The sequence below is a fragment of the Microtus pennsylvanicus genome, chromosome 11 (assembly GCF_037038515.1).
Source record: "Microtus pennsylvanicus isolate mMicPen1 chromosome 11, mMicPen1.hap1, whole genome shotgun sequence".
NCBI classification, from domain to species: Eukaryota; Metazoa; Chordata; class Mammalia; order Rodentia; family Cricetidae; genus Microtus; species Microtus pennsylvanicus.
Genome location: NC_134589.1, coordinates 8699979 through 8727812, shown reverse-complemented (window position 1 = coordinate 8727812; position 27834 = coordinate 8699979). Strand labels below are relative to the sequence as shown.

The 27834-nt window shown below is 53.0% G+C and overlaps 1 protein-coding gene across 4 annotated transcripts; it reads right to left on the bottom strand.

Moving 5' to 3' along the window:
* Positions 1–216: 216 nt before the first annotated feature.
* Kif19 (kinesin family member 19) lies at positions 217–26110 on the bottom strand. 4 transcript variants are annotated; one of them, XM_075990021.1, is made up of 20 exons: positions 25944–26110; positions 24279–24359; positions 12035–12145; positions 11226–11313; positions 10799–10935; positions 9079–9204; positions 8577–8771; positions 8005–8151; positions 7056–7178; positions 5435–5600; positions 4713–4887; positions 4370–4565; positions 3671–3941; positions 3461–3582; positions 2869–3002; positions 2561–2642; positions 2304–2391; positions 936–1333; positions 570–726; positions 217–347 (listed from the first exon to the last, which is right to left on the bottom strand). In XM_075990021.1, the coding sequence occupies exons 1-20, from the start codon at positions 25980–25982 to the stop codon at positions 217–219; spliced, it is 2967 nt and encodes a 988-aa protein (XP_075846136.1). In that variant the 5' UTR covers positions 25983–26110. The 4 variants fall into 4 exon arrangements, with proteins under 4 accessions (XP_075846136.1, XP_075846135.1, XP_075846137.1 ...); XM_075990020.1 differs by having other exon boundaries at positions 2304–2384; positions 2530–2642; positions 25944–26095; XM_075990022.1 differs by having other exon boundaries at positions 1038–1333; positions 2304–2384; positions 2530–2642; positions 25944–26095.
* Positions 26111–27834: the final 1724 nt, after the last annotated feature.

Below are 27834 nucleotides of genomic sequence, written 5' to 3'. Positions count from 1 at the left end.
CCCCAGGTCTGTGCAAGGATTTGGCAACAATGTTCTGTCCAGGGCTGGGAGGCCAAGCCGGTGGGGCTCAGTCTCTCTTTCTAGTGGCATTGAGCATGAACCCATTCTGGGTCATGGGAGCCCAGTCCCCTACGCCCTTGCTTCATGGGATCCCCATTTGTCCAGCTCCCACCTCCCAGTCAGTCCTGCAGGCCAAAGAGTAGGCGCCAGGGCTGCTCAATTATGCCGGAGGCGGCCATCTTTGCCAAGGGTGCTTGAACCGTGGGGCAGGCTGGGCCCACGTGTGGCTCTGCGGGAAACAGCAGCTGGGTTGGGGGGAACAGGAAGGGGTGAGGGGTTTCCAGAGCCTATGAGAGAGGAAAAGCCAACATCAGTTGCTGAGGAGTGCTTTCCCTCCCCCACAACATCCAGTTGGTCTTGAACTTCTTAGGGGATCAATCCCAGTTTGTTAACCCTGCCCGTATCGCTCCGGAGACCATAGTTCCAGCTAGGGGCAAGAACCCTGCAGGTTTCCCCTTTGAGCTGGTCAAGGCCTCTTCCACCTCAATCCCGCCTTTGATGGTACTGACCTGTGTTCTGGCTTGGAGGAAATCTGACCTTGGCCAGAGGAAGTGTGACCTTTCCCAGATGTCTGACACCAGGGGATGGCCGCCCACACGCTGGCATCCTCCGGTCTCCGCCCTCTGAGGGGTGAGGCCCCAGCAGGTGTGTCTTGGGACGAGACAGCTGTAAAGTTGGGAAACCGTGAAAATATATGGAGAGACGCCTAGCACTCAGCTACAGAACCCGGTCCTAGCTACTTTATCAGACTGGGGATTGTGTTTCAGATCAGGGCCTCTGGGTGTAGTGTCCTGCAGGTTCTGGAGGGAGCTAGTCCTCAGACCCTCACCCAGCAGGAATGGGCGCAGGCATCTCCCCCCTGAGTCTGGCCTCACCCCTTGTCCTGTGACCTCGAAGGACCGAGACCTCCGCTTCCTCTTCTTCGCCTCCAGTGACTCCTCCCTTTTCTTGCTGAGGCTTTTCTTCTGACCACGCACCCAGGGTCCTGTGCCATCACCTCGAGGTCCTACTGCCCCAGAGGGGCCCTCGCCAGTGCTGCTGGATAGATTGTCCTCGCTGATAGCATGCTGCAGTGTGGGGCTTGGCGGCCGCTTGCAGGCCAGCGGACCCGAGGGGCGAACATCGTCAGCCTGGCTCAACGAGTTCAGGGACTGGCTGCTGCGCTCTGTGGCAGGTGCCAGCAGGTGGCGCCCCTCCGATCCCAGGGCCCGGGAGCGCCGCTGGGCGGCTTTCACCGAGATACACTTAGTCCGGGTCAGGATCTCTTTTTTCTCTACAACAGACATCCAACTTAAGGTCAAGGCCACTTCCCACACCCCTCCAGAGGTCAAAAGTGAGCAAGAGCCAGGGCTCACAGGTTTCACCCCAGAACCTTAACTCGCTAGCTCTTTGAAAAACTTGGGTTGTCCCCTCAGAACCTCAATTTCATTTGTAAATGGGCAAAACGAATGTTCTGGGGCTACTTCAAAGATTAACTGAGACGCTGGGATTCTAGACTGATGTCATAGGACTGTGATCTTACCTCCTCAGGAGGCTGAGGTGGGAAGATCAGAAGTTCAAGACTGACTGGACATGTTGCCACTCACCTTTAATCCCAGGACTTGGAAGACAAGAAGCAGGCAGATCTCTGTGAGTTTGAGGTCAGCCTGGTCTACGTAGTGAGTTCCAGGATAGCCTGGGCTACATAGTGAGACCCTATTCTTAAGAACAAAACAAAACAAAAAGCAAAGGCTGGCCAACTCGGCAACTTAGACCTGATCCCAAAATAAAAAATGAAACCTCCACATGGTCTAGACAATGTTTTTATGGTTTTAGTTTAATTGTCTAGAAAGCAAGATTCTAAAAGAATTTGCCAGAATCCAGTAGGAAGCAGGTGGCAAGGGTCCCTAATTTTTTATTTTTTGGTTTTTCAAGACAGGGTTTCTCTGTGTAGCTTTGATGCCCGTCCTGGAACTAGCTCTGTAGACCAGGCTGGCCTTGAACTCACGAAGATCTGCCTGCCTCTGACGCCCTAGTGCTAGGATTAAAGGCGTATGCCACCATGCCTGGCCAAGTGTCCCTATTTTAATTTCTCATTGTTCCCCATCTTCTGTGTGTCCTTAGCAGGTGGTTGGCACAGCCAATGAATGGGTACCTTCAGCAGGGGCAGAGAGAAGGAAGGAGCTTCGGGCTTGGTCATCTGAGCAGTTTAGACAATGTCAAGCAATGGGGGCCAGGGCATGTGAAGTGTAGGGCACACCCACCTTTATAAGACAGAGGGATCTCTGACAGATTCTCACTGCTGTCTGGGGAAGAGTTGATCTGGCTGCCCAGGCTGTCCTGTGGTGGGGCCTAGGGGGTGAACCATTTGGAAAGGGGAAGGCCTTGTAGACAACAGGGACCCCACACCGCACTCTACAGAGGGCTGTGTGGTCTTGGAGGTGCTAGCCTTTTTGGGAAAAAAATCCACCCATCGTTTGGGGCACCCAGAATTCATCTGCTGGGTCACCAAGGTGCCCACCTGGATGGGAGGTGGAGTGGGCATAGAGGAATTCTTCGCCTGCCAGGCCCTGGGACTGACCTTGAACACGTGGTAGGACTCACTGCAGTTGGCAGAGGAACAGAAGGAGGCAGCTGTTAACCAGGCAAGTCACACCAAAGTCCACCCCCACCCTAGAGAGAAACTGTTGGTGCCAAGGGAGAGAGAACCTACAGATCCTGGCTGCAGACCCCTGCACAGCCTCACTGTTTCTGACACCGTCTTCCCTATTGAACCCTTTCTGGGGTTGACACTGCGCACCAGGTTAGGTAGCTATCAGGAAGCCTCACCTGTCTGTGCCAAGCGGGGGTAGGGTATTGTTTTGGGGGCGCTGGGTCTCAGAGCTCAGTGTCTTCACACTCTCCAGGTCAGAGTCCGGGGTCAGTGTGGTCCCAGGCGCAGTGATTCTGGGCAAGGAGCTGTCCTGTGTGTGTGTGTGGGGGGGGAAGACAATGATAAAGGTGAGCAGAAAGAAGACTTAGACCCAGCAGCAACAGAGTGACAAGCTCTGGAGGGCTCAGGGCCTATCCTCTGGGTCCTCAGCAGTTTGGGGTCTACTAGGCAGTGTCAGTGGTACAGCTCAACAGCCTGAACCCATTAGAGCATTAGGTCCATTTTTCCTTGATTTTTAGAAATTAATTAATTAATCCATCTATCTATTCTTTGAGACAGAATCTTGCCGTACAGACTGGACCAATCTTTCAATCCTCCTGCCTCACCCTCCCAAGTGTTGGGATTAAAAGCTATTCTATCGGCTAGTGGTCACTTGTGATATCTCAGATAGCCAGTCCTGACCTTGTGACCCTAGGTGGGGACAAATGTCAGGCCAGGCAGTAATGCCCAGGAATGGGGACCCTCATTTAGGCTGGTCCAAGCGCCCACCTGAAGAGCCCTGGAGGCCACGCGGTCCATGATGGTGGCCCGCTCCAGGCTGCCCTCCTCCAGTTCCCGAAGGTAGACTTCATAGAGTTCCTCCAGGTGCCGGGGAATCTCCAGATTGAAGTCTGTATGTGAGGGAAGGGGAGCTGAGGGCTCGGCATGGTCCCCCAGTCCCTCAAACAATGCCCCAGGCCCGCGCTGGGCTGGCCCTACCATCGATGATCTGCCGCTGGCCCTGAATAATCTCTTCGCAGAGACTGCGGTGCTGCTCCAGGCGGCGCACGGCCTCGCGCCGGTGGCGTAGAGCACTGTCGCGGAGTAGAGCGTGCGACTGCATCTCGGTGTTTTCCACCTCCAGCTCGTGCACGCGGCACAGCAGGCTGAGCACCTCACGTTGCTCTTCGGTACCAATGCGCCGAGGCAGCGTCTCTTCCAGGCGCCGGCCCCGCGCTCGCAGCTCCCGGCAGCGCTGCTCCAGCGCTAGCTGCGGGGACCGCGGCACAGGTCAGCGCTAGGATAGTCCCACCTGCCCAGCCAGGCCCTGGAGGACGCTCCAGACCCAGACCAGCCCTCAAATAGTCTCGCAAACTATTCGGCACCTGTGTGCCCACTTGATTCAGCCACGCCCTGTGGCAGCCCTTACTCCACCAAAGAAGGTAAAAAAAAAATCTGTTGTTATATTGACTACCATGTCCTTAGTCTTTGTTTTATGCCAAGCATTAACTTAGAACTGTCTCCAGAGACTCCATTCGGGCACCATCATGGGCCCTCCCATTTTAGAAGTATGAGACACCCAGAGATGTAGAAACTTAGCAAGGTCACCCAGGATTTGTGGCTTGAGCTCTCTGGTCTCCGCCCCTCCTCTTGACCACACCCCCGCCCCCAAGCCACCCCCCACCCCACCCCGTATACCTTCTGCTTGCGCAGCTTCTTCTGTTCGCCCACCAGGGCGGCGATGTTTTCCCGAGCTGACGCCACCTCTGGTGGCTCCAGGTTATCAGGCTCATCTCCTGTGTCTGAGTCCTTCTCGCTGTCGTCTTTGGTGTAGGATTCCTTCCTTCGCTCCTCCCGCCACTTGAGAGCCCGACGTGACTTCTCATGCTCCCAGCTGCCAGCCGTCCCCGCCAAGAGAGAAATACACACAAGATTCGGCTCAAGGGGCAGGGCATTGTGTTTCTATGTTCCAGGCTCCTCCCTCCATGACAAATCTGAATCTGGGGCGGGGCTGGAGGGTCCCGGGTCAGGGAAAGCATACCCCGCGATGGTGAGTAGGTGCCGGGAGGTGTCAATCTGGACTTCCATGGCCTGGTTCTCCAGCTCCAGCAGGCGCCGCCGCACATCCATCTGCTCGTGGAAGGCGCCGATGAGCTGCTCCCGAAGCTGTCCCATCTCCGCCTGCCCTTCCTGCCCGCTGTGTAGCTGTACCTCAGCTGAGGAGTGGGAGGGAGTCAGCACAGGGGCCAGCTCAAGCTGACCCGGGGCTCTGTCCCCCAGTTTCTTCCTAGACCACCGCTTCCACTTCCAGCTTCTTAGATTCCTCTCCTTACACACACACACACACACACACACACACACACACACACACACACCCTCCCATAATGCATCTTCAGACTGCAGCCCCCAAATGACTCTTGCTCTCCCACACAAACTAAGATTGTGCTAGCCCTCACAGCATCCTTGTGCCGACTACAAATGGGTATCCATGTTTCTCTGCTATCTTTTGGGAAACCATCACAGCAAACAGGCAAGCCTCAGTGAGTGGTGCCTTCTGGGCCCCAAAGGGCAGCCCCCATGTAATTTCCTCAGACCATCCCATCCCATCTACAGCTCTGCAAAACAGAGGTGTGGTCCCATATCACAGGGGACGGCTCCAGGGCCGCTCAGCCAGAGGAGCCAGGGTTAGAACCTCATAAGGCCGCCTGGAGAGGGGTGTTGAGAGACGCTTTCACCTCCAGACCTGCAGGGGCATGTGCATACCTTGGATATGGCGAATGTCACCCCGGTCCAGGCGGCCCCGGGCCTGACCCCGCCCCGCCTGCTGGTCGATCTTGCACTTGAGTCTCTGGATCTCGCCTCGCAGGTCCGCGATGATGCTGGTGTACTGAGCGATGTGGTAGGAGACGTTGAGCAGGTTCTGCTTCACCTGTCAGGAGCCCAGGATGAGGGATGAGGGGGTACGGCCACCCCAGGAGCCTGGCCTGCCTGTGGGATCTGCCTTTCTCTTTTCTCCCCTTTGCCAGTCCTTTTCAGTGACAGCAATGTCTGTCCTCTTTGCCTCCATCCCCACAGCCTCCTATCATTTCTGCATGCCTCTGTTAGACCTGTAATCCTTAAGTTCCAAGCCTACTCTTCAACCTCAGTGGCTCCCTAATGCCTAAGGGGCTCATTCCCTCACTGGGTATTGAAATCTTGCCCCTCGGATCCCCCCCCCCGATTTTATCTTTTACTTTATGTGTATGCGTATGTGTCTGTGTGGGAGTTTGTGCGTGTGCGCATGGGTGCCTGAAGAAGGGGTAAGGTCCCCTGGAACTGGAACTCTAGGCAATTGTTAGGTGCCTGATGTAGGTGTAGGTGCTGGGATCTGAACTCAGGTCCTCTGGAAGATCAGCAAGCGCTCTGAACCATTAAACCATCACTCGGGCCCCGAGATTTTCTTTTTCTTTTTGGACTCTGTTTCTGTGTGAGTGCCCTGTTCTAGGCAGGTAATTCTGCTGGTCTCTCCATACCCACAACTGCCAGCTCATCCCTACTTCTCCTTTCCCTCGCTTGCCTTGGCACCTACTGCTGGCATCAATTAAATAATTACTTGCTTTTTTAAAAAAAACATAGGTCTCATGTAGCCCAGGTTAGCCTTGAACTCATTGTGTAACCAAGGATGACCTTGAACTCCTGATTCTCCTGTGTCTGCCCTCTAATACTGGGCTGCAGTGTTCACTATAATCATGTAGCCTGTCTCCCTGAAGTTCCTGGAGGCTGCATGACAATGTCAGGGGGAGTTGTAGGTATTGGAAGACGGCTCATTACACACTACTTCAAAGTCAGTCATTCTTCCCCCGATACCCATGCAGGCTGAGACTGACTTCCTGGCCAGGGGACATGAGTTTGACCGTGAACTTGGAAGCCAGGTAGACTTAGCTCCTGTAGTGCTGTCCTCAACTAGCTTTGAAGTCACTTAATGTCCTTCAGCTTCCTTATCCTAAACTGTATGGTAGGGAAGTGGTAACTCCTGCCTGGTTCTGAGGTCAAACGGGACAGTGGGTGACGGTGCTCAGAGTGGCACTAGGCAAGGGAGTCTTTTATCGTGACTATGGTGATGACATGCTTTGGACACACAGAGGACTGAGTAACCTCTGAAGAGGCAGGGAAGGTAGAGGGATGGGATGAGGGTAAGCCTGGAGTGAGAGGCAGAAGAGGGTCTTTGGGGAACAAGGGCTCCAGGCAGGCTGGGGCTGGGGATGCAGGCAATAGGGCTTGGGGTGGTGTTGGCCTGGCTAACGAGGTCAGTGCAGAGAGAGAGGCGTGGCTGGCAAGAATCCTCGCAGGACCTCAAATCTCAGTCCATGAGGGTGTGCCTTGGGGGTAGTCCAAGGGCCCTCACCCGAGTCCTAATATTCTTGGCTCGGCCAGCGTAGGTCAGGGTATTCCGGGACTCCTCAAAGGCAGTGCTCGCTGGACTGATGTGGGCGATCATCACTGTGCGGCTGTTCCCCCCTAGTGAGTCCTGCGGGGACAGGGATGTGACGTGCTGGAGACCACCTCCCCCAGAGGCTCCCCAAGGCTGTGTACCACACCTTCCCTGTGTGTACACACATGTACACAACACAGACAGAGGCATGTATGCACGCACACACGACATGAGCGCGTGCATATAGTGGCGGTCATTTTCAATTATCCCCACTGCCCTGGCTTGTGGACGCGGTCCTCGTGACAGGTCCTTGTGACAAGCCACAGGCCTCAGCTGGGATCTTGTTTTCAGAGCTCACAAAGTTTAAGCCTGCAGGGAAATTCCTTAACCTGCCTTTGCCTCGGTTTCCTTATCTGTAAATGTAATCCTCCCAACTCACAAAGCCGCCGGGGAGGTTTTAGCTCTAGTGGGAAGAAGCCCTTGAACCCAGCAAGGCTTGGGAACTTGTTGATATTGTGTCTGTAACTGAAGGCAAAGAGTGACCATGCCATGAGTAAGTGGCCCCAAAATGCAGCTTCATTGGTTATAAGGCTGACCATCACAAAGGCCCCCAATCTAGGTTTTCTTTGACTCACAGCCCTGGGAGGAGGTCCTGGCACAGCTCTTCTTCATTCTCTACCTGTGCTTTGGTGAGAGTTGCCAGAAATATAGAGAGCACCTGCTTGTAATCAAATTTCAGATAAACAGTGAAAATGGACTGTTTCAGCTTAAGGGAGCCTCAAACATTGCATGAGGCATTACTGATGCATAATGAACTCGGTGATTCATCTGAAATCCGAGAGGGAATAGCTGTACATTGTTTATGTTTGGTCTGGCAGGCCCACTCTTGATGTCAGCGCCCAGGCCCAGCTTGTTCTGGTACCTTCAGGAGCCGGGTGAGCTTGCTGTCCCGATAGTTGATGTACTTATTGCCACCCTTATCGCTCAGCGCGTTGATGCAGTTGCCCAGGGCCAGCAGAGAGCGGTTGATGTGGGCTCCCTCCTTCATGCGCTGTCCCCGGTTCTGTGTCTGGGGAGACAGCAGGGGATATGACTATAGCCTTGTGGGATAACCTACTGAAGTTTCACTCAGCTACCCAACAACACCCCAATGACCCTGGTTGTAGACCATGGCCTCGCTCCTGAGGTCCCTGAAGGTAGAGGTGTCATGGCAGGGAAGGAGGCTTTGCTCTTCCCTCTCCTCATCCTCTTCCCTGAGCAGCCCATCCTTTCAAGATGTCAGGTCCATTGCTCAGCCCCTCACTCTGGGGACGCCATTTGTATCCTGACCTCTTTGGGATACCCTACTTTTCCAACTGCCCCATCCAGTTAACCTCTCCTTGACGTCCTTCCTCTTCTGAAATCTGGCCTCCCCTGGAGGGCCATCACCCCTGCCAATCAATCGCTTCTCTCTGGGGACCCCTCACTCCACTGTATCCTTGGAGCAGGCCTCACCTGGGAGGCACGCTCGGAGCCAGCCAGGTCAATCATGAACAGGCGGCCTTGCCGCACCTCCTGCAGGATGTTCTTGACCCGGCTGCGCTGGCGCACTGCCACCTGCAGCACTGCGTGCGAGCGGGAGGACGTCTGATTGGCAGCTGTGGGCTCCTGGGTCCTCTGCCGGTTCCCCTTCATCAGCAGCTGCATAATCTGGCAAGGAGAGATGCAGGTGACTGTTGGGAGCCCTGTAGAAAGGAGCCTGAGCTTGGAGAGGTCCAACCTATTAGCTTCCCAGGGTGGGCTAGTCGGCCTGGACAGTTCTCTCTGGACAGGTCTCTGTGTAAATGGAGAAACTGTATGGCCTGTCTACTTACTAGGGTGAGGGTGTTAGGGCATGACGGGTGATGTGACTTCCCCTGCCACTACTCAGGGTATCTCTCTCCCAGGAGCTCCCTGGCTTTGGTCCCTCAGACTGATGATCCTGCCCACAGTCCCTAGCCAGTTGTTGTAGACTTACCTCCTTGGCATTGATGGTGGACACTTCAGTGATTCCGGCCACCTGGATCACCCCTTTGGAGTCCTCCCGCAGCTCCAGGTACCCCAGGGCGGGGTTCAGCAGGTCCCGGATCATCTCATTGTAGATCTGATGGGACAGCGAGAAAGGGGGAGGGAGATGAAGGAGCAGTCATGGGGTCCCCTCCACCCTAAGAGAAGGACTACATGCTTCTGTTTGCTGGAGCCCAGGCCCCGTGTATGAGAGAAGTCCTAGCTGGGGAAACTGCTCCCTTTCCATGATGGTAGAGGCTTCAAAGTCAATGTTGCAGGGGGTTTCGGAACTCCCCCCCCCAGGCTCCCCCTTGCAGTCTTGGGCTGGACACAGGGACCTGATCCCTGGTCAGATGAGGGAGCTCAGCTTGTTGCTGGGCAACCTTCAGGCTGCTTCTGATGCTGTGTTGTCCCCCTCCCCCCAATCAAGACAAGCCCAGCTGGCTGAGCAAACACCTGCTGGCTGCTCCCCTCATCATTCCTTCTGAGCCAGCACCCTGGAGATTATCAGCTCTCAGAGGAGCCAGATGGAGGTTGGCTTGTTGGCTCAGATTACGCCCCCCCACCCCGACTTCTGTGATCACCTCTCAACTCATGAAGTCCTTAATGGGAAAATGTTTGCTTAAGGCAAGGGTTCTCAACCTTCTGATGCTGCGACCCTTTACTACAGTTCCTCATGTTGTGGTCACCGTCCCACCATAAAATTAGTTTTGTTGCTACTTCATAATTGTAATTTTGCTACTGTTATTATAATGTAATATCGAATACCGAAATGTATATCTATGTGTATGTATATGTATGTTATTATATATGTATATATGTGTATTATATATGTATATGCATGTTATTATATATGTATATATGTGTATTATATGTGTATATGTATGTTATTATATATGTATATATGTGTATTATATATGTATATGTATGTTATTATCATGTGAAAGGATTGTTTGATCCCCAAAGGGTCATGACCCACAGTTTGAGAACCACTGGTTTACTGGTTTACTGGTTTAAGCACTGGCCTCAACGTATTAGGACAAGGTGAGCTTTTTTTTTTTTTTTTTGGTTTTTTTGAGACAGGCTTTTTCTGTAGCTTTGGAGCCTGTCCTGGAACTAGCTCTTGTAGACCAGGCTGGCCTCGAACTCACAGAGATCCACCTGCCTCTGCCTCCCAAGTGTTGGGATTAAAGGTGTGTGCCACCACAGTTTCACAGCCTGGCTGCAAGGTGAGCTTTTGAGAATGGTAGCCCAACTGCTTGCTGCCCAGGTTACTGTGAAGTGCAATACCACATTGTAGTCACAGCGTCCCAAGTTGGCATCCCTGCTCTGTCATCACTGTGTTCCACAAAGACAGTTGCCTAACTTCTCCGTGTCTCTGTTTTTGGTTTTTGGTTTTTGAGACAGGGTTTCTCTGTACAGCTCTAGCTGTCCTGGAACTTGTTCTGTAGGCCAGGCTGACCTTGGACTCAGAGACTGGCCTGCCTCTGCCCTCCGAGTGCTGGGATTGAAGGCATGTGCCACCATGCCTGACTCTTGAGTCTTAACTTTTATCAAGTAGGGCTAATGCTATAGATGTGGGGTGGGGAGCAGGCATATTGAACACCCCAGTATTGAGCTGCCAGGGACTGGCTCTAGGGAGGTGCCATCCTATCTTCTAAGCCTCCTAGCCACGCTTGGTGGGGACTTACCTCCAGGTAGGACATGGACACCTCATATTCCATGTCATTGCTGGTCTCCTCAATGGCTCGGAACAGGTCATTCAGGGTCCGAACATAGATGCCCGGCTCATGGTCAGTGCCCAGCATGGTGTAGGTCTTCCCACAGCCTGGATTGGACAGGTTGGTGGTCGGCAGGGCAGGGGCCAGGCGGGGGTGAAGCAGGGGTGAAGCCTTAATTGGGAGCTATTTCTGGAAACCTGAGCTGTCCGTGAGGATGCGCCCTCCCAGACGGCTGAGGAGTTGGGGTCTTTGTGGCAGGAGGCTTCTGGGTGAGGCAAGGTTTGGACCATTCCCATGCTCCATTCCTGACCCTACTCAGGATGGAGGGTGAAGTACTTGGCTCTCAGAGGAGACAAGGGTGCTGCAGCCCTTGTCTGTCCCCGACTTTCCTCCTCACCTGTAGGGCCATAGGCAAACACAGTGGCATTGTACCCTGAGATGACACCCTCAATGAGGCTCTTGGTGGTGGCCTGATACACCATCTCCTACAGGGGAGAAGAGACTTGTTGGGGGTCTGAGACAGGACAAGGGCAAGACGCAGGTGCCCCCAGGCAGGTCCTGGCTCTGAAGAGGTGAAGTGTTTGTCTCTGGACTCCCAAGTTAGAGGTAGCTGAGTGGAGGGAGTGGAGGAAGGGAGGCTCTGCTTACACCCCTCAGGGGAGACACCAGCCTGCAAGAGGACTCAGGACACCTGAGAAGCCTCCTCTACAGGTGGCTCCCACACCCCCACCTCTGCTCTGAGGGTGCAGAGTCAGCTCCTGAGAGCATCCAGAAGATGGGTGAGATGGGATCCCTAGGAGGGTGTCAGTTTTCTTGAGTCTGTCCCACACACCTGCTCTCTCCATGCCAGATGGGGTTCACAGTCCTGGCCCACAGAGGCCAGCTGTGGAGCAGCTGTGGAGCAGCGCATGCAGCTACTCTATGCAAGTTGGCACGTGAGGGCTAACCACAAGTATTTCTACAGAAAGCCGGTGTGCAGTCTTGCAGGTGCACAGGTAATCTGTCACGTGGTGTCAGACGGTGCAAATGTTCAGGTGAGAGGCCGTGTAAATACGTGTAGACTTTTACAAACGGGCAAAGTTCCAGAAAGTGGATCATTGAGTGAATATTAGAGAAAAGGTGAGCAGGGTCCCCTGAGAATCTTTCCTGGCAGGGCGAAGTGTAGGTGGGATCTTTCCTGTGTTTCCAGACCAGGCACCCCCTCACCTGGGTGGCAGTGAAGTCAAAGGCCACATCGAATAGGTACGACTTCTCCCGAGACCGGTGTGCCCGCAGGATGTCATCAGGGTCCTCCATTGGGTCCATGAGAACCACCATCTGCAAATGTCCCCGAGGAGGAAGACCACAGTCACCTGGAGTCCCCACAGCGTGCAGACCTCTCCCGGCACTATCTGCTCTCTGGGCTTCAGTCTGGGTGCTCTTTGGTGATGAGTGACTGTCCCCTGAAGATGGCGCTATCCCAAGGCAGCAGAGAATGGTGTGTATGTGTGTGAGGGGGGTGGGATCTACAGGGAACCCCGGAACCAAGGCCTCTTCCACTAACCACAGGACCACTTCCCGTGCTGCCTTTACCCAAGGAGGAACAGCAACACCGCTGGTTGTCATAACACATCTTTTGTGACAAGATTCACTTTGCCCACAACACTCCCATCTCTACCGCAGCTTCGCTTTATCCCACTTCAGGAGCAGCAAGGCTCGTGCTTCCACCTGACAGTGAGGAATTTAGAGTCCAGAGGCCCTTTTCAGGCTACGCACTAGCCTGTGGAGGGACAGAACTCAGAACCCAGGGCCTGGGTTCCAAACCACAAGATTCTTTCTTTCCCTCCTCCCCGCGAGACAGGGTTTCTTTGTGTAGCCCTGGCTATCCTAAACTTGCTCTGTAGACCAAGGTGGCCTTGAACTCAGAGGTCCATCTGCCTCTGCCTTCCAAGTGTTGGGATTAAAGGCAGGCACCACCACCACTATCTTGCAAAACCAGCAGACGTAACCGTATCTCTGTAGCTCTGTAGCTCTTGGACCCTGTGTGGTCCTCCATGACCAGCTTCCACTGTAGGACAAGGCAGGCAAAGAGCTGCTGACAGCTGGGTGAAGTGTGAAAAGAGCAGGTGGCCTTGAGTCCCTCCTGTGTGAACTTAAAATAACTCCATCCCTGGCCAGGACCTGGGATTAGAGAGAGAGAGAGAGAGAGAGAGAGAGAGAGAGAGAGAGAGAGACTGCAGGACCCTAGCCTGGGGTTCCACCGGTGCCTGGAGTGCTGGGGTAGCTGTACTCTATGTATGTGTGTGTGTGCACATGCATTAAGGCATAGAACAGGGCTGGCAGTATTCCTCCCATGTTCTAAGAACAATCTCTGAGCCCACTCCACTCTGCCCAGGCATCTGCCCAGGTCCCAGTGTGCTGAGCTTTGCTGAGGGCTCTGAGCAGGAATACAGGCAAACGGCTCAGTTCTTGCTGGGTTCCTGGTCTAGGGTAGGGTTTGAGATAGGAAACGTCAGAAAACACTCAAGTACTCTAGGGGGTATCTGAGTTTCAGGGGAGGACATAGGGACAAAGGGAGTAGGCGTATAAGGTGATACTAGGGATGCACTCTGAATCCTAGCCTTACCTCTCATTAGCAGAGTGACCTCATGTCTGCATGAGGATCTGCCTGAGCCTTAGTCCCCCTCCCCAGGGCAGGAAATGGTGGTGTAATCTCCTTCAGGGCTGTACAGAGCCCATGAGACAAAGTGTGTAACACACGCTGAGCCTCAGGGATCCTCTCTCAAGGAGTCATGAAGAGGGAGCGTGGGCACGGAGGCAGGCAATGGGACGTCACCAACTGCCCTACCCCAAGACCCTGCTATCAAATGTAGGGTGGTAAAAATGAAACAAACAGAAGACAGGCTGAGAGTGGCAACATCGGCGGCTCCCTTACACAACATTGGTGCCCCCTGAGAGATGTCTGGCACCTGGAGTGCCGGGCATGGTTCCCTAGACACCAGGCTCTGCCAGACAGCCAGGGGAAATAAGCCGTCCCATGGTCCTTACTTAATGAGGTGGGGCTGCTCCCAGGGGCTAGATGGTGGCTGGCCTCAGAATCCACCCTCTACTGGGAGTGGGGGCAAGGAGGGCAGAGGGGGCACCTTCACTCCCAGTACACACTGCCAATCACTCCTGGTGCACACCAACATTCGAACTTAGGGCACACTAAAAAGCCTTGTTTGTTTGTTTTTTTTTTTTCTTCAAGACAGGGTCTTGTCTGTAGCGCTGCTAGCTTTGACCTTAGGGCAATCCTCCTGCCTCAGCCTCCTGAGCGCTGGGATGACAGGCATACACCACCACACTCAACCAACACCAGGTCTTTACTGAGCCCCTCAACGTGGATTTCTCATTATTACTCTCAACCAGTCATCTTGTCGCTTGGAAACGGCAGAGCCAGAGTGGGGGATTCTGGCCACATGGCTCTCAGGGTGGTACCAGCTCATCCTCTGAAACTTCCCTAACCTCTCCTGCTCCCTCTGCTGCCACAGGGTCTTGTGGGGCGCCTTGGCAGTTTTCATGGTCTATGTTGCCTGACAGCCCCCCAACCCCCACCCACCACTGCTCCCACATGGGTTCTGGGTGCTCATTCCGCCTTAGGGAACATGATGGTAAGTCCTCACAGGGGCCAAGAGGGAAGGGAGCTGGCTGGTGCAGGGCAATTAGGAGAAGGCGGAGACAGTAGCTATGCCCCCACTCCACCCTTCACAGGGATAAGCAGGACAGCCGAGACTCATGACTATTCCAAAGGCCTTGTGAATAGGCCAGGCATGGAGAGCCATCCAGAGGCAGCAGAGGTTGGTAATGAGGGTGAAGATGAGGCTGCAGGAGTCCAGCCTATATGTTCAAGTGAACCCAGCAGCTTAGGCGGTCCTCAGCGGACCCCTTGAGTCCTCCAGTCAGGCCTGAGGATTTAGGAGGACAAGGGCCTTGGGATTCCCAGCAGACTCCTCTCTACATTTCATATCCTGGGATCACCCCCACCACACACACACACACACACACACACACACGCACGCACATGCACACCGCGCGCAATACCTGGAGCAACCTGCACCTGGGCTCTTTGAACTCATCTGACAAACCTCAGACAACTGCAGGGCCCCTTCTGTGGTTCTCCAGGGGAGGTTGACTCCCCAAGAGACAGAAGTCTCTGTGAATCAGACGGGGCTACAGGTGAGTAAGCTAGAGGGAAGGATCACAGACAGGCTGGGTGGGGCCTTTGGGTAGGGAAAGACCACCAACATGACCTCTCCTAGGTGACCAAAGGCTGGAAGCCACTGTAAGCTTAGGGCTTGCACTGTTCCCTAGGGACTCACCTGCCCTCAGCCACCGGCCTCTCCTCAGGGCATCAGCCCCAGAACCCTCCAAGCCCCCCCCCCCCGCCCAGTAGGGTCTGATCTCTGTCCCAGGCTATCAACAGCTTGAGCCCCGCTCAGACTTCAGACCCAGATGAAGACAAACCCTGGCTCTGGGGACCCTGGCATGGGTCCCCAAGGGCTGCAACAGGAGCAGGGCCAGCTATAAGAACTTTCATCTTGGGGACTGGGGTTTCCCTGGACACAGAGCCTCAAGGGGCTTTGGCTGGGGAGAGTGAACAGTATGTGGTGTCACCCACCATAACAGATGGCCTCGGTATGACTTTCAGACATTGCCAAGTTCACCTGGACACCCAGTTCCTTTGATGTTGGAAAGCTCCTGTATCAGAGCACTGTCACCCTCAATCCCCCTTAATGAGGGCTTTGTTTGGGCTCCATCTGTCAGGCCCCCATACCAAGCCCCAGAATATCACTGTTCTGGGCCACCGCAGCACACAATGGAGCCCTTGTGCCCCTTGACCAGGTGAAGCAAGGTTGAGCCGATAAGGACTAGGCAGGGAGCCTGGGCTGCCATGGAGACCGGCTTGGGGTATTTGGACCAGTGCAACTCATTTGTGAAGCCCCTACAGTGTGTGCCCCAGACATGGGAAAGGCCTTAGAGAAACTGAAAGATGAGGCCTGGAGTCCTGCACCTGAGACTCTCAGATTCAGAACTAGGAGAGAGCTGGTGTAGAGAGGAGAGACCCCCAAATCCAGCCCTGCCAGGACAGAAAGACAGCCTGGAAGGGATGACATTGGTGTTGTATTTTCAAGAATGAGCAGGAGACAGTCAAGAGAGGTGGCAGGGTAGGGGGGAGGTGGAAGAAGAACATTCTAGAGAAAAACATGAGCAATCAAAGATGAGATGGCAGACATGGTCTTTGGTCTTCAGGGAGAAATGCAGGTTGGAGGGAAAGCCTGGCATTTTGCCTTTGGTCTTCCTCGCTGGGCATCCTCACAGTCAGACGCAGGGCCTGCTGTGAGCTCACAATGGCCCTCTGAACGTCACCCTGGCTAGTACACAGCATATGCCTGAGGACGTTTGTCGAATAAGGCTGCCTTTGGAAGCGGTTTGGGGTGTTCTGGGCACCTTGCTAATGGCTTGGCATGTGTGTTATCATTTTCTATGGCTTTCTTTCTTTCCAGACAGGGTTTCTCTGTATAGTTCTAGTTGTCCTGGAACTCACTAAGTAGACCAGGATGGCCTTGAACTCAGAGATCCCCCTGCTTCTGCCTCCCAAATGCTGGGATCAAAGGCATGCGCCACCGCCACAGCCACCACCCAGCACCACTGTACTCTTAGCGTGACCTCATCCTCACTTAGGTAACCACATCAATGGGTATGTATTTCCTTAAAAGCCCCGACTAAGGTCCTGGGGTTAGGACTCCAACATTTGAATCTGGGGTGGAGATGGAGAGCACAATTAGCCCCTAGCAAGTGGGCATTTGCCCTTGACAACTGCCTATCCAGTCACTCTCTGGGAACAACAGGGATGGGCTGAGGGTGAGAAGTCTGGGCCCTGGAACCTCACTACTTTGCATCTAACCGACCAGTGAGCTGTGCTAAGATCACAGTTTAATGTAGTCCACAGCCCAGCCACCATGAACACCTAGTCACAAAGTGCCAGAGAGCCAAACCTCATGGTTCGTGCCTGCCATCCATGAAGGAGGCAGAGGCAGGAGGATCACAGGAAGTTTGAAGCCAGCCTGGTCTACCTAGGGAGACCCTGCCTGAAACAAACAACCAAACCACAGCTCTGCATAGGTGGAAGGTGATAGGGAGAGGCAGGGAAGACATGGCCACCTATGAGCCCAGTAGAGGGGTCTGTGCAGCCTTCTGGGTACCAGACCTGTGGGACAATAAACTGTCACTGAAACCACAGCCCCATGCACTTCCTTACACATTGCAAACTCATGTACAGATTCCTCAAGACAGCTATCCTGCCTCAGAGAAGTGGGTGTGGCCACAACCCAAAGCACAAAGGTGTGCACGGGCACCAGGGACTCTCTGCTCTTGGCCAGGAGAGTTTACTGAAGACATCGGTGAGAGATGGCAAGGGAAGGAAGTGGCAGCTCACTACCACATGGGTCAAAGTCTGCCTGAACTTGAATGGTGGTCACCTACACACCCATGAAGCTCCCTCTGGGCTCAGCTGCTCTGCAGCCCTTGGGTCTAACTCAGCAGTGGGCCAGGCAGCTCTGGGCCTCCCCAACTAGGTCTTCACTCTGGCCCGGCTCTTAGGTCAATGCAGATGCGATCAGGAATTTTGATTGTTTGTTTGTTTGTTTTTGCTTTTGTTTTTTTGAGACCAGGTTTCTCTGTGTAGCTTTGGAGCCTTCCTGGAACTTACTCTGTAGACCAGGCTGGCCTCGAACTCACAGAGATCCTATCTCTGTCTCCTGAGTGCTGGAATTAAAGGCATGCACCACCACTGCCTGGCTATGATCGGGAATTCTAGATCCATCACTTGAGGTGCTCCCTTCAGATATCAGAGACAATGTATCATGTGGCCTTGAGCCAGAGACATCACTTTTGTGGGGCCATAAATCTGGCCCAGTTGGAAGTATAGGGGGACTGTCTGGGCTTAAGCCACGACACAGGAAGCCACATTGACACTCCGGCCTACTCAGGAAGTCTCAGGTTGCTCCTGGCTTCATCCTCAGTCCAGAGATCCAGGTGCACAGTCCCTTTTTACTGGCAGGTGGAAGTAGAACAGAACCCCCATTCTGGGTGACTATCAGACCTGAAAGACTGATTCTGGATTTCTGTGAATGAAAACGCCCATTGCCGCTCACATTTCTAGCTGTAGATGCAGAGACTCATGAGGCCTTAAAAAGAAGACTTTGATGCCAGGATCATCACTGGGCCCATAAGATCACCAAGGCCCATAAGATCACCAAGGCCCGGGCAGCTGCTGAGGGCACAGTTACATCTGGCTGATGTACTAGTCAGGACCCCATCTGATTCCAGGACTCTGAGAACCCCGAGGCTCCAGACAATGGGAAGCGTGACCTAGAAGGTAGTCTAATGTGTCTCTCAGGGAGCCTGCTGATTGCTTTATCACAGACCTCCAAGGAACGCTGATCACAGATTTCCCAGGTACCACCCGGAATCACTTAAAATCTCTGGAGAGGTGGGCCCACAAGCCTGCTGAAACAAGCACCCTCTCCTAGTACCCATTCCCGTGTAGGAGCCCTTGCATACTCGTAGCATTATCCACCAGAGCCAAAAGAATCAGAAACAACTCAAATGCCCGTCAACTGCTGAACGGGTAAAGAAGCTATGGTATGTCTATCCTCTAAAATATGAGCAGTCATGAAAAAGAGCGACGTTCTGATACAAGTTATAATATTCATACACCTTGAAAGCGTCATACTAAGGAAAATGAAGCCAGACATGAAGAACCAGATAATGAAGACTATGATTCAATCACAGGGACATACAACCTTGAAAGCGTCATACTAAGGAAAATGAAGCCAGACATGAAGAACCAGATATGAAGACTATGATCCAATCACAGGGACATACAACCTTGAAAGCGTCATACTAAGGAAAATGAAGCCAGACGTGAAGAACCAGATATGAAGACTATGATCCAATCACAGGGACATACAATGGGATAGAGAAATGGGAAGCAGTGATGGCCTGGGATGTGGTTAAACCTGCACTACCCCCTGCTCATTACCCACGATGCTCCGCTCTTAGGGACCTACGGAGCCTGGGAGCCGCTATATGAATGGTACGGAGCCTCATATCCCACCGTGCCCAAGGCAGCAAGCAGGCTAGCTCCAGCTTACCTCTGGGCTAGTGCCAGCTCACCTCTGGAATCTGTTACTTTATACTGTATTTATCTTTCACAATGGCTTCCTGGCCTCACTTATAATCCTCTCCGTAGCTCTTGAGGTAGATGGAACCCAGCTCACTCTCTAGTCCTCTGACAGGTGGCAGAGGCCCCGGGAGTCATTAACAGCCTTCAGGCACCCAGCCAGGGATGACATGGCTGGGTCCCGGGCCCAGCGTTGCAGCCTTTCTGCCCCATGTCACCCTCCTTGTGCTTTCTCTGCCCTCACTTGTTCTGTCCCCTTTGCAGGCCTCCTGGAGAGCCCTCGTGTGGCCAGCAGGACCCCAGAAATAGGCAGTTGGACAAGGGCTAATTATGGGATTATACATATAAATCCTACAGATAAACACAGTCTGGGGGGCTGGGAGGAGGCTTTGGGAGGGGTGTGTGGGAGGAGCAGGTGGCTGCTTGTCCGGAGTTCCACCCCTACCTGGGATACTTTCCAGGCCCCTTCTGCTTTCTTGGCTTCCTTGGGAGGTTCTGGCTACAGGATCCATCTTACCCCAGGAGCTGTAAAGGCAGGAGACCCTTCGAGGAGGGCACCCACTGGAAGGCAGCCACGGGGGAGTGAAGAGAGCTTTGGTGTAGAAAATGGACGCGGTGGCAGGCAGGGGTTTACTCAGCCCTGGGCCCAGAAGCCACCCCACAGTTCAGCCTTTGAGAAAAGTAACTCTCATGCCCCCTTCCTTAGGACAGGTGCCATGTTTAAGCATCACGCACAGACCCTATGATGAAGACTCTTCTAATAGAAGCACAAAGATCACCGTCCTGAACTGTACTAGCACTCTGTGATCTCAAGCCTGGAAGTCACTGGAACTAGCTCCTTGACAAATCCAAGACCAGCTTCAACTTTCCCAGAATCCAGACACACACTGGCCTGTTCTCTGCCTGCCTGCCCTCCTTCCTTCCTTCCTTCCTTCCTTCCTTCCTTCCTTCCTTCCTTCCTTCCTTCCTTCTTTCCTTCCTCTTTCCTTTCTTCTTTCTCCTTTCTTTCCTCCATTTCTTTTTCTATCTGTCTGTCTATCTATCTTTCTTTCTGTTGTTTTAATTTTTAATAAGACAGGGTTTCATCATATAACCCAGGCTGGTCTCACGCTTGTTATGTAGCCAAGGATGGCCATGGGCTTCTGATCATCCAGCCTCTACCTCTTATGTGCCAGTGGTACAGGTGTGCCACCATGTAAGATTTCTGTGCTGATGGGGATTGAATATACAACTTTGTATGAGTTAGGCAAGCACCCTAACAACTAAGATACAGCCCTGGGCTCGCCCTGGCCTCTTGATGCTCAGGGACTCTTTGCCTGCTGGCATGCCCTCTTCTGAGAAACCTCATTGCTACAGCCCACCAAGCTCCAGATGACCCCAAAAGGATATGCTGAGTCCTAAGGCAGGCTCAGACCCCTCATAGTCGCTGAAGTCAGTGAGTAACTGAATCCCCTCCACCTCTTCCTCCTTAGAACCCACTGACATGTGGACTACTGAAATTTGGACTATCTGCTGATGATCAACGAGCTGGCTGAGCTCCTGAGAGGTACGACAGCCTTGGATTCCCTCACTTTGAGATGACACCCACAGAGGAACCCACTCAGCTTCAAGGAGAAACAGGAAGCAAGAAGTAGGACCTCTCTACCATGCAAGCCCCTAGGGAGTTGATTTAGCGAGCCTCTCAGATGGTCCAGGAGAGCCAAAGCCCAGGGAGCAATGGAAAGCAGATAAACATCCTACCTGACCTTTTCTTCAGAGGGGCAGGGCACTGTGCTGGCCACAGGAGCCCAGCCACATCACCATTGCCATACTGTCCTGGGCTAGCTCCCAGCTCACCCACTGCCCGGCCATCACACCCTACGATGAAGGGGGTGATGAGAAGAAAAGAGAGACAACTGGTCTGTCTGAGTTACAGCCCTGAGCCTTCCTCTGCGCCATGCATCCCTGGAGAGGGACAGATGAACAGCGAGGTTCTGAGAGAGGTATAGGACCAGGGGGATGATCAGAACAGGAGGCAGTGAAGCTTCTCCTCCATGTTGGTTTTTGGATTCCCATGTCTTAAACACCTAGTTGCCATGGCCTGTGTGCCAAGAGACAGCTTACTCAGGAGGCTGTAGCCACTCCCAGGCAGCAGCGAGAGGTTCTGGGCCAGGCCCTCCTGTACTAATCCGGTTGGAAGCCTCTGGGGAGCTGAGGGCAGAGTGTGCAGGGGGCAGTGTGGAGAGCCCTGTGCCATTGTGCTTAGACAGCGCTCTAAGAGCCTCAGCTGACAAAGAACAGCCTGTCGGGCTGGCCCAGCTCTGGCCTGGTAGGAGGTGGAGCTCCCTGGAGTAGGTTAGAGCCAGGCTGGGTGACCCTCCCTCTGCCCTCGTAGACAGAAGGAGCCAGTGTCTGACAGGCGTGGGCACTTAACAGGGACTGTTCCCATCACTTTGTATTGATCAACCCCCAAGGTGGCCTGGAGCCAGGAACAGCCAAGAGAGACACCATTGTCCCAACCCGTGAATCTGATATCCTCCGAGGCAGATGGACAAATAGGGAGTGGCCTTGTCTAGAAGGAGGTTTCTCCTCCGAAGTGCTCTGCCTCTTCTAGCCGACCCCTCTCAACAGCCAACGCAGCAGCTCTGGGGACCTCCTTTTCTACGGACCAGACTGACATCTATGGAGTTCTTCCTGTGCACTAGGCACTGAGCAGACACAAGCAAAGACCTTCCAAAGAAGTCCTTTTGTGGGGACTAGAAAGACGGCTCAAGCTGGGTGGTGGTGGCACACACCTTTAATCCCAACACTCAGGAGGCAGCGGCAGGCAGATCTCTGGGAGTTCGAGGCCAGCCTGGTGTACAGAATGAGTTCCAGGACAGGCTCCAAAGTTACAGAGAAACCCTGCCTTGGTTCAGCAGGTAGTGAAGTTGCTTGCTGCTGAGTCTGATTATCTGAGTTGATCCCAGGGAGCCACAAGTGGGAGAAGACTACCAGCACCCCAAACTGCCCTCTGAACCCCAAACATGCACCATGATATGCATGAATCCGATCCCTAGCCCCACTCTTAGGATAAAAATAAAAGTTAAAAAAAAAAGTCTTGCAGAGTGTTGCCTAGTGTGCACAGAACCTTGGGTTGAATCCCCAGCATTTCATAACCCGGGAATGGTGATGCACACACGTAATTTAGCACTTGGGAAGAAGAGTCAGGAAGAGCAGGTCATCTCTGGCTACAAAGTAAATTCAAAGTCAGTCTGGGTTATGTGAGACACTGTCTCAAACAAACAAACAACATCAAAAACAAAAACCACTGGAAAAGAAGACATTGGACTGTCTTCCCCACTTAGAGTTGAGGCTCCTGTGCTGTCTACATACATTCTCTCTGCTCCTGTTCACCATATAGGGCTCTTCCAGACACCTCTATTTTCCCAAAGGGCTTTGAGGAAAGGGGCAAAGGAGAAAAACCATTTGGGGCTTCCGGAGCCCAGTCCAAAGGACCCAGCCTAGGGCAGCATCTGAACACAGCCTCTCTCAACTCTGCAGCTTCCACTCAATGCTCCCTGACCCAGAGCCTGTCCCACAGCACAACCAGCGAGCCCAGCACTCAGAGTAGCCAGCCATACAGCTCTGGGCACAGGCAAGGGTCACCGTCAGGTTGTTACACCGAACCCATTCCAGTTCCCACCATTGTGCCCAGGACCACTCTAGTACCTGAATTTTGGAATACCTACCCAAACAAACACAACACAGGCACCTTGGCCACATTGACTGAGAGTTTGGTTTGGGCCCTATCTGTGTCACATGTCACCTATGTTACCTCTTATCTCTCTCCTTGAGCGACGTTAGCTTTTTTTTACTGACGCGGTTGAACTGCGGCCGCACATCAAGGGTCTTGCACACTGCAAGTCCCTCTGGTTGCAATTTTCCCTCTTGAGATTTCTTTATCATCATCATCATCATATTATTATTATTATTATTATCATTATCATTATTATTATTTTCAAGACAAGGTTTCTCTGTGTAGCCCTAGCTGTCCTGGAACTCACTCTGTAGATCAGGTTGGCTTTAAACTCAGAGATCCGCCTGCCTCTACCTCCTGAGTGCTGGGACTAAAGGCATGCGCCACCACCACCCAGAAAGCTTTCTTCTTTATAACACACTCCAGTTCCAGTTAAGACAGGGTCTTGACTTGAAGTTCAGGGTAGCATGGGATTCCTGATCCTCCTGCCTCAGCCTCACGAGTGTGGGAATTACAGACATCACCACTGCATCTGGCTTCATCACTACTTCTCCTCATCTTGTTCTTTTTCCTTCCTTCCTGTGTGTTTGTATGTCTGTGTGCACGGATGTGGGTATGAGTGCATTGAATGCAGTGTACACGTGGAACTCTAACACTGATATTAACTTCTACTGTGTTCTTCCTGAATCACGGCTTCCATCTTCTTGTCCACCCTTCCACATCCTGCACTGAGGCAGGGTCTCTTAATCCATTCCAAAACTGACAGATACAGCTACTCTTGTTGGCTAGCTCACCCTGCCAGTTCCCTGTCTCTGCCTTCCAAGACTGCCACCACGCCCACAAACATTTCTGTGGCATTTTATGTGGGTTCTGGGGATCCAAACTCCCCGTGCTCATGAGGCAAGCATTTTGACTACTGAGCTATCTCTCCAACCTAGGTCCAATGCCCCTTATTCCTCTCCTGGCAACACACCCTCTTTTCCTAGCCCTCTGAGGCTACAAATCCTCATTTGTTTTAATTCTTACCAGTGCCTCATCTTCTCTCCCCATGGGAAAACTTCTGCAACACAGGGAGGGTGGGGCTTTTCATGTTGGAGTGCTTTTCCAGTTTCTAGCACAGTCCCAGGCATGCTGTAGGTTCTTTATGAATAATTATTGCCTTATATGCCCTCCCTCATCTTGGTGACATGGACCCAGGGAACAGATGGTGAAGGACTTTGCCAAACTTGCATGTTCTCGAGATGGGCGTCTGAATATGTGCTCTGTGGATAGCAGGTGTCTCAGATGGGAGAGTTTTACACCATGCACACCAAAATATATTCTATGATCCGGACCCACCCTGGCTCCAAATGCTCTTAGCTTTCCTTGGGCTGATTTAGGAAGTCTTCCTGGAAGAAGAAACCTTGGTGATGCTGTGGCTAACCCACCCAGGGGTGCAGTGAGACACAGAGCTCTTGCTGTCCAGCCAAGTGTGTCAATCAAGCAGAGCAGGCCTCCACCCTGCAGCACCTGGCTGTAGCCTCAAGTACCTGTTCGTCCACCTTGTGAGCGATGAGGGTGGCTCCCTCCTCCAGCTCAGCCACACTGATGGGCCGGACCCTAAGTGCCACCTGGGAGGAAGACAAGAGCCCTGGGTTACAAGGACCACACTTGGCCATGGTGGCGGTGCGGGGTGGGGAATGAGAAGTCTTTGAATTCCTTCCACGACAGTCTTGTGTTCTCCAGTATCCAACCAACTCTGACTCTTTGGTTCTGAAGAAAACTGTGGTTGAGGGTATTGCCTAAGGCAGAACAGCAGGTGCATAGGGTGTCTGGCTGAGTCGGAGTCTATGTCTCTTTTCAAAACCCTGCACCCCAGGAGGAAAACTCTACACAGACTGCATCAGTCACATGCCCGAATTAAACACTTGCCACTCCCTTGGGCTTAAATCTGGGGCCTTGGGGACCAGGGCCACCTGTCTGCATCTACAAGTGAGGTATGATAGGAGGGCTTGGAACTTAAGATGGGACCGAGGTCTTCCCCTTGTCACCCTAACAACTTGAGATGCCATCCTAACACTCCCAAGAGAGAGCCACTTAGGGCTTCTTTGCTCTTTATTTCCTGGTCAGTGAGAGAGACGGTGGGTCTTCACCCTATACATGTGTCTCCCAAAAGAACAGAGTTAGGGAGTGGGGAGATTTTTCTTCCGCTGAACAAAGAGAGGCACCTGCTGGATACTGGGTGGACACAAAAGTTCTCAGTTCATTTCATCCGCACAGCCTGTCAGATTGTCCTTATCAGCCTCCTGGCTGGATCTCCCTGTGGGAGGGAGGCCCCTTCTCTAATGACAATGAGCGTTCTGGAGAAAACCCTTTCAAAGAAGACATTCTCACTGCCAGAGAGGGTGCCACAGAGTCTGGGACTGGCCCCTGGGGATGGGTCCAAGCTTCCCTCTGCAGAAGCAGGTTCCCCACATAGGGGGCATTGTGCTAACATTGCCCTGCCATCTGGCTGCTGCTGCTGCTGCTGCGGGACCATTTCCGCAGATCAAAGGCTAGGGGCTGGGAGAGAGAAATCTCCACCGATCCCCCAAGTACCAAGGCTTCTTCTTGTGGCTTCAGCTTCCACCATTGATAGCCAGGAATCTCTGCCTTTGGTCTCGACCTACCCCTACCCTAGCCTGCCATTTTCTCATCCATCACAGGCCAGGAGATCCTGGGGACCATCTAAGTGGCTTCCAACATTTCTTTGAAGTATATGGAGTACTGATTTGGACAGAGCCTATGCTATATCCTGTAGCTAGCTACTCCAGACTTGGTGCTAGTGCTGTTTCAGGAGCTTTTTCCCTTCTATTTGTGGCTTTGCCCTCTTTCAAAGCAAGATCTGGCTGGGTTTAAGCACCCTGGTTCACTAGAGACTCCCAGCTTTCTTCTCAGTCAATAGCTCAGGTCTCTTTTGGGTCTTGACCTCTGAGTCTTGGCCCAAAGAAGGCTCTGCTTGGAGAGAGAAAAGTGGGGTCCTAACTTCTCAGTCTCAGCAGGCTCAACCATACCTTCTGGCCACCTGTTCTGTAGAACTTGGGCAAAGTTATTCTGCACAGTCTCAGACTCCTGTCTCTCATGTGTCCTTAGTGATCATTATGTGTGAAGTTGTCAGGTCTCAAAATTGGTGAAGGGGACCAAGGAGGAGCTTGATGTGGGGGAGGGGGTCTCACCATGAGTTGCTGGTCCTTGGAGTCACCGCTGTCCTTCATGATTGTGGCAGGTAGAGAGCCTCAGGCCGCGACAGCTGGCATGACCGAGACGCACCTCCACCGTGGTCACCTCCTCGGGTCGCTCTTCCGCCTCCGCTGCCTGACAACCCGAAACCAACAACGCGCCTGCCGCCCGGGCGCTGACCAGGAGGCGGGGCCTGGAGGGCTCGGCCGGCTCCGCCTCGCCCCCTGTGCTCGCTCCGCCCCCTGCTCTAGGCCCCCCCTGACCAGAACGTCTCTACCCAGGACGCCCCTCGGGTTTGCACTGCTGCTACAGCTACTGCAAGCTGGTGCTGAAGCGCTCCGTCAGACCGAGTGGCTCTCCAGCCTCAGCATCCGGGCCTCCTTCCGGCGCAGCGGCGTCCGTTTGGTGGCTCCTCCGCACACACCCGCGCCCAGGCTCGTGGCTCCTGGCTGTGGCCTCTGCGCTCCCGGCATCCGCCTGGCACGCGACTCCCTGGGCAGACGCACCCTTGCCCCTGCGGCCACGATCATCTGCTGCCCTCCTGACTGTTGCTGGGCGTCTCCAGGGCTCTCCCGGCAGAGTCGGGTTTCCAGGAGTGATGCAGACATCGCAGCTGTGGAGGCCAGCGCCTAGGGTGTGGGTGGCTGCACCCATTGTCCAGAGGCAGAGGTTGAGAGTGTGGGTGAAGAGCTGTGCATGCACCCTGTGGCACCTGGTTTAGTGGGGTGTATCTTATGGAAGGGTCCCCTCCCCTCGGTATTGGCCCACTAGCAAACTACGCCTGAGGCACAAACCCGAATCTAGGTCAAAATGGATGGACCCAGCGGGTATGCCAGGGTAGCATCACCTAGGAGAGTCCACCTGTGGCCCCAACTTGCATTTCACTTATGTTAGCTATGGATGTGGCTCAACACAAAGTCATAAGCTTACTTAAAACATTCTGAGGGCCCTATAGACGGCACGGCCTGTAAGGGAGCTTGCAGTTAAACCTTAGTACCTGAGTTCAATTCCTGAGACCCACGTGGTGGAAAAAGGCCAGAACTGACTCTGAAATGTTGTCCTCTGACCTCCATATGGGCACCCTAGTACAAGTGCATAATATATAAAAGTAATTTCTTAAACGTATAAATTGGGGGAGGGGTGGCTGGAGTTAAGCGCTCAGGACTTAAGAACACTTGCTCCTTTGAAAGAGGACCTGAGTTCAGTCCCCAGCATTGACATCAGGCAGCTCACAAACTCCAGTAACTCTAACAACAGTGAACGGATGCCTCTGACCTTAGCAGCCCCCCCCCCACATTATTAAAAGTAAGTTTTGTTTTTTTTTTAAATGACAAGTTTCAAGGCTGGAGAGATGGCTCGGTGGTTAACAGCACTGCCTGTTCTTCCAGAGGTCCTGAGATCAATTCCCAACAGCTACATGGTGGCTCACAACCATCTGTAATGAGATCTGGTGCCCTCTTCTGGCCTGCTGGCATAACACTGTATACTTAATAAATAAATCTTTTTAAAAATGGCCAGTTTCTTGACATTTTTAAAAATTGTTTTTATTGAGCTATACATTTTTCTCTGCTCATCTTCCTGCCTCTCCCCTCCCCTTCAACCCTCTCCCATGATTCCCATGCTCCCAATTTACTCAGGAGATCTTGTCTTTTTCTACTTCCCATGTAGATTAGATCCATGTATGTCTCTCTTAGGGTCCTCATTGTTGTCTAGGTTCTCTGGGATTGTGAATTGTAGGCTGTTTTTTTGTTTGTTTGTTTGTTTTGTTTTGTCTTATGTCTAAAAGCCACTTATGAGTAAGGCCATATGATATTTGTATTTCTGGGTCTGGGTTACCTCACTCAATACGATGTTTTCTAGCTCCATCCATTTGCCTGCAAATTTCAA

Excerpts from the sequence above, each read along its gene's own strand:
- Kif19 (XM_075990020.1), bottom strand. The coding sequence starts at position 25,982 with ATGAAGGACAGCGGTGACTCCAAGGACCAGCAACTCATG. Across the intron at positions 10,936-11,225 it reads GTTTGCCTATGGCCCTACAG|GCTGTGGGAAGACCTACACC; the intron begins GTGAGGAGGAAA and ends TGTCCAATCCAG. Across the intron at positions 3,003-3,460 it reads TGGCCTCCAGGGCTCTTCAG|GACAGCTCCTTGCCCAGAAT; the intron begins GTGGGCGCTTGG and ends ACACACACACAG.